Here is a 12,822-nt window from a genome sequence, read left to right as displayed (position 1 = left end):
ATGACAGCAGAATAAAAAGTGTAAGATGACACAACGCTTTGTTAGAGGAAAACCCCCCACATTTAAACAAATGCAGGTTTTGACCTGGTAACACTAAGCCATGGTGCTTAAACTCACAAACTACTGTTGACAAAAGCACTCTGGGGAAGGGGAGCTATTTGGCATGCTCCGTACTGCCGTGCTGCACAGAGCGCAAAGGCGCTATGTCATATAATAACTGGTCCTGACCACACCTAGTGCATTAGTCCTCGTGTGGGCTGCAAACACAACCTCATTACTCCTGGCTCCCCGACGAGCAGCTCAGAAGGGGATCAAACTACAGCACAAACCATTTAGAAGCGAGAAATTCAAAGGACAGCTGCAAACAAAACTAGAGAGAAATAGGAACTTTACGAAGTAGAGCCCCTCATCTACCTGGGTAAGCAGTTTATTTCTTTATCAAAATCTTTTAAGATAATCAGAAATCATGTAAAGCCTATAAATAGAAAACTTCAATGCTTTGAACAACTGGGAAACCATGGTGGTTTTAAAATGCAATAGCTGCTATAATGTATACATGTGCCTCAGCTTAAAATGAAGTGACTGAACTCTTTAATAAGACCAAAAGAGTGAGTTTATTTTAATCAAAAAGTGAACTCTTTATCACAAGAGTGCTTTAAAAAATATTCTAAGTAAGTGGCAGGATAGGAATTCAGTTTACTTTGGCTGGCTTTAGACTGTTTAGAAGAAAACGATCCCTTTAGGTTAGCTTTATCTTAAATCTGGTTTTAAATTCCCTTTATGTGCTTGACCAAGAGTGTGGATATTTTTGATCAGGCACAGTTATGATCAAAATTTAAAAGAACATGTAAATTGGAGAGACGGTAGAATTTTTTAGCTGGGTTTTCACAGCTTTAAGTCTAAGGAGCGAACAACTTTTGTGAAAGAGTTCAGATTTTATATTAAACTAACAAATGAGCAATCACTTCTAAAAAGTGATGTGTAAATACGACTTTAAAATACAGCTAGAAGATGAATTCTAAAGCGTCTTACCCCGTGTCTCCCATTTAAAGGTTATTTTTAACATGAGATATAAATATTTGCCTGTGCTAACTTGTATTTAAGTCACAGTTTTCGTCATTCTTAAAAAAAAGGCTCAGTTTGTGCCAGTATCTCCATTAGATGCAATTATATCATTAAATATTAATGGTGGCTTCCTTGGAGGAATTGACCACTTTGATCAGAACACACTGTTGGTAATGCACCATCAGCGACCGCTCTGAACGTGAAGCTTCCTGGATGCACAGCCACTGACACAGGGGGAAAGATACCAGGAGCCAGCTGGACTCTGTAAGGGCCTCTAGCCCTTACCGACACGGCAGTGTCCACTGCCTGTGCGTTTGTATGTTAATTTGCTTAGTTACCAGTCCTGATTTGGAGACTTTGATCAGATCCTGAACTCTTTTTCAACACTGCACAGCTCAGCAACCCCGAACAAGCACACACAAGTCCAACCTGACGCTAACAACCTTCTTAGAAGGACGGGTGGCCATTAACCCTCCTGAACACAGCCATTGCCCCCACAGCAGAGCCAGCCCGTCAGCTCTGTGGTCTCCTTCTGAGAAAGACTCATCCTGTCCCTTTGCTTATAGGCCGGGGAGGAGCAGGGCAACAGCCAGCCCCAGGGACCCTACCTGCCGCAGTGCCGGGGAGAACCATGCCCGACTCCTTCGCCGTTCACTTCCTGAAGGTGCTGAAGGAGCTGCTGGCCTTTGTGCTGTTCAGTTACACTGTGCTAGTCGGGGCGCTGCTGCTCGCCGGCTGGACGACATACTTCTTGGTGCTTAAATGAGAGCTCCTCTTCCGCTCCTGCAGCCACAGGCTGGCCAGAGGCAACAGGCTCCACCGTGCAGCTGGTCTTGCGCGTCTGCTCGGCACGCAGGATGGCAGCCCCTTCCTCCTGCGCCAGATCTGCAAGTGTTTTGTTTCGTTACTGCCTAATCACAATCTTATTTTCTTATGTAAAAAGAATAAAGATTAAAAAAAAAAAGTATCTACATGCATGCACTTTACTGATCTTTGTGGCTCTTGCAGATTCTTTGTGTCTCCTAGACATTTGCCCCTGTTCCCCAAAATATTTAAAAGCCTCCCACTAGTTTTCTCCTGAGACTCCCACCCCACGCCCAGCCTCAAGAGCACTGCAGTCTGCCGAGCACAGCGGAGGCATGGGAGGGATGCAACACAATTCAAACATGACCGGCATCTCAAGTAAACAAGTCCTGCCTTGTCTAGCTCTGCCTCATTAAGGGTGTGAAGGCAGAGATACAGAAATTACTTGTAGGTTTTTTTAGAAGTCCTGCAAAAAGACATTTCAAATCAGCATAAGGTTTCCCTCTTCCTAGTTTTATGAGGTATGCTTCATGGGGTGGGGGCACCAACACATTATCTATAGGCCTATTATTTGGCACTCCCAAGTGTGCAATGCTCTTCAACAAATGCTTAAAACATGGAGTTAGCTGAAAGATGTGCCTGCGATACAGCACTGCCTTGCTAAAACTAAACTGTGCTGAGTAAACCAAGTCTCACAGAGAATAGACAGGAATTTCTGGTATATACAAAAAGAACAGATTTAATTGATCGAGGCCTTTCATGTAGAACTATACAGAAAACCTTTGCTGGAGAAGCTAGGAATTATCACTAGCCAAAAGCTAAGCAGCATCATATACTCTTGAAAAACAAAGATTAAACTGGGGGTAGGGTGGGGAGGTGGGGAGCAGAACCTGTGGAAGTCAGTCCGTGTGATCTCAGCCAACACTTCTGCTGATGACCTGGCACACAGCTGAGGGCTGTTCTCTGCTGAGCTGGGCCGGCCAGGTGTCTCTGAGCAGAGTAACACAGAGGAACTGGCCAAGCAGCACGGCCTGAGCTGAGAGCTCCTAACACCATTTCTGCTTCAAGGGCCCCCGATGGCGTGTCCCGAGGCAAGTGCCGCTACCTGAAGAGCAGAGCAGCTGCTGGGGCAGCCCGGGGCGGCGGGAGCAGGCGGGGGACGGACGGACGGCCGCCCGTCGCCTCAGGCTCCGGCCGCCCTCACAGCGCCGCGCGCGCCGCTCCCGCCTTCAACCAACGGCCACGCGCGCGATCCACCGCCTGCCCCACGTGCCCGCCCTCTGCGCATGCGCCATGCCGGGAAACCAGCCCCGCCCGCTCCGCGACCGCCCCCCGCCGGGACGCGCTGACGTCACTTCCTGCGTACCGGCCAGTCCCAAGATGGCTGCGGCCAGCCGCTGGCTCCGGAGCTGCTGCTCCCTCCTCAGGTACCGCGGCGGCCCCGCCGCTCCGGGGCCCGAGGGCGCGGCGGGGCGGGGGCGTTTCACTGGAGCCGCGCCCGGCCGCGGTAACGCCCAGACGGCTGTTTACCGGGCTGGAGCGGGCCGGGCGCGGCCGACAGGGCTGAAGTCAGCCTCCCGGCTCGGTTCCCTGCCGCTGACCGCCCTTTGTGACTCCGTACCCACTTCGTTTGCCCGATATAAACAAGCCAGCTGCGGCTGGAGCGGCGGCCTGTGCCACAGAAATGGCCATAACGCACCTCATCTGTCTCCAGATGCCACAGCACAGCTGGAATAGCACGAGCGGTAGGAGCTGCGGTACCCGCACAGCGCTTGCCGCTGGTGGGCTGTAGTTTGAGAGTACACAGCATAAGAGAAAGAAAACGGACCAGTTATTTTCAGAAAATTGCTGTACAACAAGACAATTCTCATGACTGAATGCTTCTGTTTTCCTGCTCGAGTATTTCAGTGATAGGCCCTGACCCCACGGACACTTACACAACATTGGATGTAAATAAAACCGACTACATGAGGCCCTAAGTGTCACTGGGTTGCAGCAAACTATTACCAGTCGTACTGCTCACCTGCATGTACCATATACTACTTTTAAGCATGCTTTTTAATTTGCTTTTCAATATTATTGAATATCAGCAGTGTGTTGGTAGCAGATAAGATACATTTCCTCTCTCAAAGGATTAATAATGCACTAGTTACTGTGCTTGTCTTCTTTTCTCGCACTTATAATTAAGTAATATAACAGAATTTAAAACAAACTTATTCATCACTGTTATGCAGCTGCATTACAGAAGCTTGGTAGAGACTAGGTCACCTAGAACAGCTTCTAGGTGTTCTTTTTTCCTCTTTGATACCCATTTCCCACCACACACTGGTTATTTCTGGCGCTTAACTTTGTTTCTTGCATTTCCCAACAAAGCTTCCCTGTTCTGGCCAATATTAGGAGACGCTGCCTCTCGGGTGTGAACGGACGATGGCACCAAATGGTGGGCGTGGGGCTGGGAGTGGCCTTGTGTGCAGTCCCAGTCGTGGAGGTAACGTATCAGGAGTGAGATACACACAGCACCCGCTCGTTAGAAACAGTTTAATATTCAAGAACACTTGCTTAGCATTTTACAAACTAGTACTTGCCCTCAGAATTGTATTCCTTCTTGGGGATCACAGGTATTTAAGCCATGTAGTTGTTAAGGAAGAAAAATGAGAAAGAAAATGTCTACCTTCAATAACGCCTTGCAAAAACAGTTCGCTTGTTTTACAATGGCAAAACAGCAGTGAGAGCCAGGCTGTCCAGCCTTGTAACTAACAGTGGTGCTTTTCCTTACCGCTATTTGTTACTAAGAACATCCACATGAAAGTCAGCGTAAAGATCACGCAAACGTCTTGTCTTTCAGAAGCAGAACTCGGTTTCTCTCAGTAACGATGCCTTGATTAAAAGAGCAGTTTCCTTGGTAACAGACAGTACTTCTACACTCCTCTCTCAAACAACATACGCATTGATTGAAGCATTGACAGAGTATACAAAGGTAAGCTGAGAGCTTACACACTTTGCTAGCAAGTCAATACTGGAAATACTAAATTATTTGGCACTAACTACACCTGTTAAACCATACTTAAAATGGACTTTGTTTTTTTATGAATTTTAATAAAAGATATGCGGGGGTTTGAAGATGTTAGGTCCCTAGGAAACAATGGGGTAGGGCTCACTGTTTGGAAGTTATTTTTAGCTTTGTTAAACTGTTGCTTTGAGCTTGAACTTAAGCCGAAATGACCCATGTCTTAGAACTGGGGCTAAAGAAACTCGTAACAGGTATTGGATACCTGCGTATGAGTAAGTAGGATACGCCACCCTGTATTCTTAAGTATTTTATTTACCTTCTGTGCCCATTTGTAAGGCCGTGAACTTGAGTTTCATCAGAAGAATGGAGTGAGCCATATTTAAGTCTGAAACAACAAGATACAGTTTTAATTTTATAGATAAGTGGCAATTTGAGTAAAGTATTTGCGTTCCAGTTTACTTCGTTACTAGTACGGCAAATATATAAAGCACTACTGTAGGCAGACAGCCAATGCTGTCAGTGCCTCCGAAATTGCAATGAACTTGAGAACAAAGCACCTTTGGAACCATTCAGCAATTTTGCTAATTAACACCAGTTAACACTGAGACAACATCAGAGATGTACAGATTGTCACGTAATTGTGTGAAATGATTCCTTTGCAGGCTGTTTATACACTGGTGTCTCTCTACAAGCAATATGCAAATCTTCTTGGGAAAATGAATTCAGAAGAGGTGGATGCAGTCTGGCAGGTGGTAATAGGAGCCAGAGTTGATGTAAGCAATCATCTCCCTTCAGTCAACAATCTGCCTCTTAAAACTCTGCTCAGAAAGTTCTCGTCTCGCTTGCTCATCTTTTCACAAAGGCACCGTTTGGAAGAGCATTCAGATACTGTTACATCTAGTTAAGTAACACTTTGTTTTACTCCTAGATGACAACAAAACAGCAGGAATACCTAAGGCTGGAATCCAGCTGGATGACAGCGTTACGTCTTTCAGAGATGGCAGCAGAAGCTGCGTATCAGTCAGGTAAGCACAAGCAGAAATACTGAAAATTTCTTTCCCCTAGCATTTAGGCAGTATTTACCGAATGGGAATGGAATTGAGAGAGACACAGAATATACATTCAGTTAACATACCAATTTACAGCTAGTGCCTGGTTTTTAGAGATGCTGAGAACTTACATTCTTTTATTGGCTACAGGTCTAGTAGAAGAGTTCTGAGAACCAGGCCTGGAAACTTCACATGTGGTTTAGATCAAGACCAACCATGCCAAAAAAATGTTTGAGGGAAGCATTTAGTCATTTTTAAATGCAGTGTTCAAACACAGTTCTGGGAGCCACAGAAATAAGGCTACCTAGGGGGTCCAGCAGGTCTTTCTAGCTGGATTCACTTTTATTAAAGAGTGAGAATATTTGCCTTTCAGTCAGGAAAGATAATAATTTTGGTCTTTTCTCCCTGCATGCACACTTTCACAAAAAGTGTAGAGACTTGATAGCTCTGAGATTGAGTTATGGGCTGACGTATGGTAAATCGCCAAAATTATTGGAGTGGAGAAGGGTAGGAAAGCGATGGGACACCCTAACTCTGTAAGGGCCTGAAAAAGGCACAGAATCTGTAGGAGTATGGGAGGAGAAGGGATTCTGAGTTCAGCAGTGCCACAGACATTCCCGCTGCTGGTAGGTGCCGGGACAGGACAAGGACTGAAAGTTCCTGGCACGCGATGACTGGGCTGGGCTTAGTTCTCAAACCCACTAGCACAAGCTGATCGCTCTGATCAGACGCTGGCTGTAACCCACCTGGGTGGGAAGGATTCAAGGGGCCATATTGTAGTTTAAGGTAAATGAACAGTAAATGCATTTAGCATTAATATAGCCCAAGAGCCATCAAAACACTTAGCAAAGTAGATGATAATTATAGACAATTGCTTCCTTAATTGAAGGTTTGCCGAGTGCTTCCTCTAACCCCATGTATTTAAATTACTACTTTTCAGGTGCAGACCAAGCCTCAGTGACAGCCCGCAGCCACATTCAGCTAGTGAAGTCACAGGTGCAAGAAGTGCGACAGCTGTCCCAGAAAGCAGAGACCAAGTTAGCTGAAGCTCAAACAGAAGAGCTCATAAAAGCTCAAGGAGAGGAATCTTCATTGCCACAGGGTATTTTAGGAAGTACAGAGGCAGGTGAGGACGCTTACCTTCGGGAGGACTGAAAAGAACTTTAGTGTCACCACAGAATACGTGAGAGTCAGTTGCAAATTGAAGGGTCCGAAATTTTTAAGTGTGGGATAGTGGGAAACTGCTGAAATAAGCCTATGATTCCATTTTTTCCCCCAGACAGGATTGCTTTACAAATCAAGTCAATTCCAAGTATCTGAAAGGCCTTGATCTTGTTTGTAACTTACCATGTTTGTAATACTTATGGATTCAATTATTTAAATGTTTAACTATGCAAATGTGAAAACTGCTATCAAGGATAGCTTGTTGTCTCTCTCTCTGCTGGGAGAGTCCTGCCCCTCATTTGATATGTTTGTGAGAGCAGTCTTAATTTAGAGGCTAACTAGGTATCAGCCAAAGAAGTGTATTTAAAAGTAATTATTTTTAACCTGTGAAGTAAATGATGTCTGTTAGGAGATACCTTAATTAAACGGTGCAAAAGCATGTCATTGTGGGTGTGCCCATTTGGATAAGAGATTAAGCATTGTTTTCTCTTTGAACTTAAAAGTTTGTAACAGAGCTGAGTCTGGCAGCTGCATCAAATTACACTTAATTGCAATCAGGGGAAACTTTTGCTGTAGAGCTGAAAACTTTCTATGGAGTTACCTAGGCTCTTCTTAGTGAAGTTTTGCAGTTCAGTGCAGTAGCCTCTTTCACCCAAGAGTCACCGCTTGTAATGCATCTGCCCTCCCCAGGAAGCAAAATCTTCCATTTTCAAGATACTGTGGTTATAAACAAAGTCATTGTGGCAACTTCTGTGTACTTCTTTACAAAGCAGTGAGCAAAAGCAAGTTTTACATATTTGAATGCTTTCCAGCACAAGTGTCAGGAAAATAATCTTTTTGCAAGCTTAATGTTTCACTGCAGGCTTCAAAAACACAGGTGTCTTTCACTGTGTTCATTTTCTAACTTGACAGCTAAATGTGAAATTTGCAATATTAGCTGTATAGACACTGTAAACTTAAGCTGAGATTGCTTTGTGGAATAGAATCCACTAGAACTTTATCACTGCTGATTTGAGTCAGTTAATCCCCGTTCATCAGGTTTTGTAAGAAAACACATATTAGTCATAGGTTTTTCCCCACAAATTAGCATCTGATGTACTGCATCTGTGTCAAGGTTGCTGTTACTAAGTCGAGCTGTGCTTGACTAGGAATTGTTTCAGCTGTAGCATAAGCCTTTCTATCTGTGTCTCATTTTGCCTGCCTTTTGAGCAAATGCAATCTCAGCTGCACAGCACTCTACATTTATAGATTAAATAGTAAAGAAATTAACAAACTACCTTTCCTTGCTCCTGCTCCTCACTGGGTGCTGCTGTATTCAAGGAGGATGGCACAGTCCGGAATTAAAGCTCACAGGAAGATGCCAGTGTCTGCTCTGCCAGTAGTCGGGAGGGCCCAAACACAGCTTTGGGCTGGAGCATTAGGAAAAAAACCACTGTCATGAGAGGATTCTTTGCAGCAGTGGCACAACCACGCCCTGAAGAGCCAAATGCAACTTCAGGTCAGCCTCTAACCACAACTGCTCCAATTTGTTACATGCTGCAGTTTTAAGAACTTCTGCCAAGCCACTGACCCAAATGCACGTACGGGTTGTGTTCTTTTCAGGATGCCACAGTAACTCTACTCGGATGCTCGCATGGCAGAGATACATACGGCTTAAGACAGATGAGCACTGCTACAGGAGTCTGCAAAGCAGCCCATTCTTCCCCTTTTAGAGCCTGCTCCCAGCCCCCTTGTTGCCACACTTTTTGTTTCACTTTATGCCCTGCTCTTACTTCCCAAGACCCAGGCTGTACCGGCACACATCTAACCTTCAGACGTGACAGGAACCAACCAGTCAGTTCAGTCAAGTCAAAATGGGAGCGAGGAGTACAAGTGGCTCTATATCGCCTCCAAAACGGGGTGGAAAAGAGCCACACACCTTTATTAGGAAGTGAGAGTTGCCTATCGGGGGTTAGCCCATACACCTAAGCCTGCAACAGACATGACATCATGCTCTACATTATGTTACTGAGTTTGCATTTGGAATCATCTAGTGGATCAGAAAAATGCTGCCACAGCAGTTCACAGGGTACCATGGTACCCGCTCTGTCCAGTCTCTTCTCTAGAACAAGCAGCAGTGCCCAGAAACTGGGTTTTGCTGCTGATACTCAGCCTTGTTTACAAAGCCAACATATCTGAAACTACACGTAGACAATTTCTCAGGTACAGCTAATACAGCTAATTAATCCCTGTTAGGGCTGCAGTGAGAAGATGCAGTATCAGCTTGTACAAGACCACACTGAGGATGGACACACACACACAGGCTCACCCCTTGGAAGAGCAATTTTTTTCAGACAAACACCTACTCCCATCTGGCACAGAAACAGCTCGCGTGACAGTTGCAGCTCCTGCCATAAGAGTCTAGGTCATGCTGTAGGGCTAAGCTAGAACTACACCTGGTGCTTTAGAAAGCCAAGGCAGCAAGGGATCAAACAAGGACCGGCAGTACTGCCAGAAGTCCCTCAGCCTGAGGTCGTACAGCACTGCACTGCACTGGAAGGCAGGGCAGCCAGCCTCCCCGGGGAGCTCGTCACACCTCTGGTCTCGGGATGCCCTCGGTCTCTCTGCCTAAGGACTACAAGCAAGGACCTCCTGGAAGCATTTCCTGGGCACCTCTGAAAGCTCCAGCTCACATCTGGTGGGCAGTGAACGCTGGGCAGCTGGCACTAGACCACAATGACAACAGCACAACACAAACTGCTCCAGTTTCTGTAATCACACACTTCCTCTCTACCCTCTACCTTTTTCTAAAGCTTCCAGGCTGCTTCCTGCTCATGCACAGCACAGCAGCTTCTGACCTAGCAGCAAAACACCCTGAAGCTGATAAGCATCATAAAAATAACACCAAATCTTAGTTTCATATTTGATCTTTCCTCAAATTGGCGACTCCAGCACACTCATAGATTAATCACTTCTGTATTAATACATCTTGTCTGGACAGGGGCAGAGAATGGCAGCTGCTCACAGCAAAGGAAGCAGCAAGTATCCATTTCCACATAACTTCATCCTCTTTAATCAATGACTCCTTAATGCAAACACCCAGCACCAGATCTCAGCCTCCTCTGGCTTTTAGTTCTTTTAGCTTTCAGTAGACGCAAGAATACTCCTGTGAAAACACTTTTCAAAACTGTATTTTATTTATACCCAACATTAAAACAACAACAACAAAACCCAAACACCTCCCACACAACATGAAAAGCTACAGCCACTATAACTACCACTGTGATTATTCAAGACATATTGCTCCTTTCAAACCCAATCAGAAAGTGTTTGTGCAAAAGCTTCCAGTGCAAGTAAACCTGTAATAAACTTCTGTAAAATCCAAAGGGCTCGAGTCAAAGCCCAGTCCCTTGGATCATCATGCTGTGTTCAGGCAATACATTTTTGAGGCTTCCCCCCCCCCCCCCCACTCCACTCCCTTTCTCCTGCTGTCCAGTAGGACCTGAAGGATTGCTGGCCTGGGACAGCAGAGTTGCACTGCAGTGGACCCAGCAGCACACACTGGCCTTTCTTCCACCCCTTCAAGTAATTTCAAGTGCTCAGTCACTCATTAATCATCATTAGCTTTCCTACACAAGGCTGAATTGGGCTGGTGGTCAGACACCAACCTTGGCATCGCGGAGCCTCCATAGCAGGTGGCACCTCACTCACATCCCTGTGCAAGTTGTGACTTCCCCGGGCTCCAGTCCGGCTGGGAGGAACCAAGCCGAGTCCCCTGTGCCGTGTCTCACTGAGCTACCGGCCCCATCCCCACCCCGTGACAATTCAACTGCTTCAGTAACCCACCGACAGAAAAGACTTACTGCAAAACAAAACCCTATGGCTCAAGTACAGTCTGTTAGCAGAGGACACATTTCTACCACAACCTGATTTTTAGTTTAAGTACTCTGTATCTGTCACCAGTCACAATCCCGCTGTGCTCATCAGTAGCTTCTTTTCCAGCCCCTTCTGTAGTTGTACGTTACTGACACTGCACACCTAATGCTGTCATCCTTTACCAGTGTCCACATGATCCACATCTCAGTTGGGTTTAGTTTGTGCACAATCATTAGCTCTTTGTACAAGCACGGATCAAAAGGATTGAAAGGTCTCTGGATCCCGAAAGTCTTAAAGCCAGCGTGGTTCTTTGGGGTCACTGCCATCTTTGCCAGGCACATTCCCACAAAGACATCATCTATTGGGAAGAGCTCCATGTCCTCTGCGGTGCTCTGGAGGTGGCGCACTGTCTCTCTAGACATCACATAGCCCCCTCCACCCGCATAGAGAGGATAGAAGGGGGCTCTGTACATGGACTCTGGAATAAAGTATTTGACCTTGGTGTTCCTGATGGGCCGGGCATTGGCGATCACATCCCCAACAAAGAGATCCTGTTCAGGGTCCAGTTCTTGGAGGAACTCAACAATGTTGTAAGTGTTGACAAAGACATCATCATCGCCCTTCAGCACAAACCTGGCGTGCGAGCAGTCCTCCATGAACCAGCGGAGGAAATGCAGCTCCTTGAGGGTCAAGTTGAAGAAGTTGTCAACAAAATCCCACTGCAAGATGTCATCAAACTCCTGGCTCTCGTAAACCAGCAGCTGGTGCAGGGGCTGTACCTGGATTTTGGCCTCCGAGCGCCCTAGAAGAAATACCAGCCTGATGCGCTTGCCACTGATGGAGACCTCCTTCCCCCATGTGTTCCTGATTGCCACCCGCCGGTCTATGTTGATCGGGGAAGACTTGATCGCCAGCAAGAGGAACGTCTCTTTGCTACACCCAGAAGGCTTCAGCAGGACCGAGAAGTTCCGGCAGTGCTTGTATGTTAAGAAGACACGGTGAAGCTCTGGAAGGGCGAGAGAAGAATTGGCACGGATCAAGTTTGGCAAACACCTGCTGGGTTCAGCATTGTCCAGAACCAAAGACTTCGGTTTGTGATTCGCTACATCCACTTTCTGGTCCGCTGACGACGCTGCCAGCTTCGCCTCTTTCTTCATGTAAAAAAAACACGCCAGCAGCATGATTGAAACGGTGTAAAGCGCGAGGTTTTTAATCCTGGGATACATGGCAACCTCCGGTGCAGAACCCAGGCCCTGCGCGGTCAGAGAAAGACAAGCCGTTTATGAATTAGTCCCGCATACTTACACTTTCCACTCCCAGCACTCCCACGCCCGCAGTCACGCAGAGACGGCGCGCACGGCCCAGCCCGGGGAGCCGCCGGGACGGCTCTCGGCGTCTCCCCTCGCGGTTGATTTCTCGGGTCCCACCAACACCAGGCGCTGCCGGCGAGGACGGGAGCGCCGCGCCAGGCGCGGCGGCCGCTCGCCCCCGGGAGGGCTACGGGAGCCCGCGGGGAGCCGCGCCGGCCCCCGGCCCTGGGAGAGCCCGCCCAGCCGGGGCGCGCAGGCCGAGCTCGGAGCCCGGCGCTCCAGGGTGCCCCCCGCCACGGCCCGGCGCACCCCTCGCCCCGGTCTGCGGAGCCGCCGCCGCCGAGACTTACCGGGAGCCGCGGCCGCCCCCGCTCTGCTCCGCGCCGCCGCCACGCGCCGCCCGAGGAGCCCGGCCCCGCCCCGCCCCGCCCCGCCCGGCCCCGCCCCCGCCCGCGGGCGAAGCGGGGGGCTCGCACCGGGCACCGCCCACCCGCGGCAGCGTGCCCCGGGCGCTGCACACCGGCACCGGGCACGGCGCACCGGGCGCTGCACCCTGCAGGTCGCA

The 12,822-nt window shown here is 47.9% G+C and overlaps 3 protein-coding genes across 4 annotated transcripts; 2 read left to right on the top strand and 1 right to left on the bottom strand.

The window, feature by feature from the left end:
- The first annotated feature begins 1,696 nt into the window (after positions 1 to 1,696).
- On the top strand, positions 1,697 to 2,023 carry LOC143167660 (uncharacterized). The gene has a single exon (XM_076353322.1). The coding sequence runs from the start codon at positions 1,697 to 1,699 to the stop codon at positions 1,829 to 1,831; it is 135 nt and encodes a 44-aa protein (XP_076209437.1). The 3' UTR covers positions 1,832 to 2,023.
- Positions 2,024 to 3,222: 1,199 nt separating this feature from the next.
- Positions 3,223 to 7,531, top strand: DIABLO (diablo IAP-binding mitochondrial protein). 2 transcript variants are annotated; one of them, XM_076352916.1, is made up of 6 exons: positions 3,223 to 3,296; positions 4,267 to 4,357; positions 4,715 to 4,846; positions 5,542 to 5,652; positions 5,808 to 5,904; positions 6,869 to 7,531. In XM_076352916.1, exons 1-6 carry the CDS (start codon positions 3,250 to 3,252, stop codon positions 7,081 to 7,083), a joined length of 693 nt encoding a protein of 230 aa, XP_076209031.1. In that variant the 5' UTR covers positions 3,223 to 3,249; the 3' UTR covers positions 7,084 to 7,531. The 2 variants fall into 2 exon arrangements, with proteins under 2 accessions (XP_076209031.1, XP_076209030.1); XM_076352915.1 differs by having other exon boundaries at positions 4,243 to 4,357.
- A 3,027-nt stretch (positions 7,532 to 10,558) lies between these two features.
- On the bottom strand, positions 10,559 to 12,194 carry B3GNT4 (UDP-GlcNAc:betaGal beta-1,3-N-acetylglucosaminyltransferase 4). The gene has a single exon (XM_076352769.1). The coding sequence runs from the start codon at positions 12,171 to 12,173 to the stop codon at positions 11,055 to 11,057; it is 1,119 nt and encodes a 372-aa protein (XP_076208884.1). The 5' UTR covers positions 12,174 to 12,194; the 3' UTR covers positions 10,559 to 11,054.
- Positions 12,195 to 12,822: the final 628 nt, after the last annotated feature.

This window comes from Aptenodytes patagonicus, chromosome 15 (assembly GCF_965638725.1).
Source record: "Aptenodytes patagonicus chromosome 15, bAptPat1.pri.cur, whole genome shotgun sequence".
NCBI lineage: Eukaryota > Metazoa > Chordata > Aves > Sphenisciformes > Spheniscidae > Aptenodytes > Aptenodytes patagonicus.
This window is presented reverse-complemented; position numbering and strand designations above follow the sequence as displayed.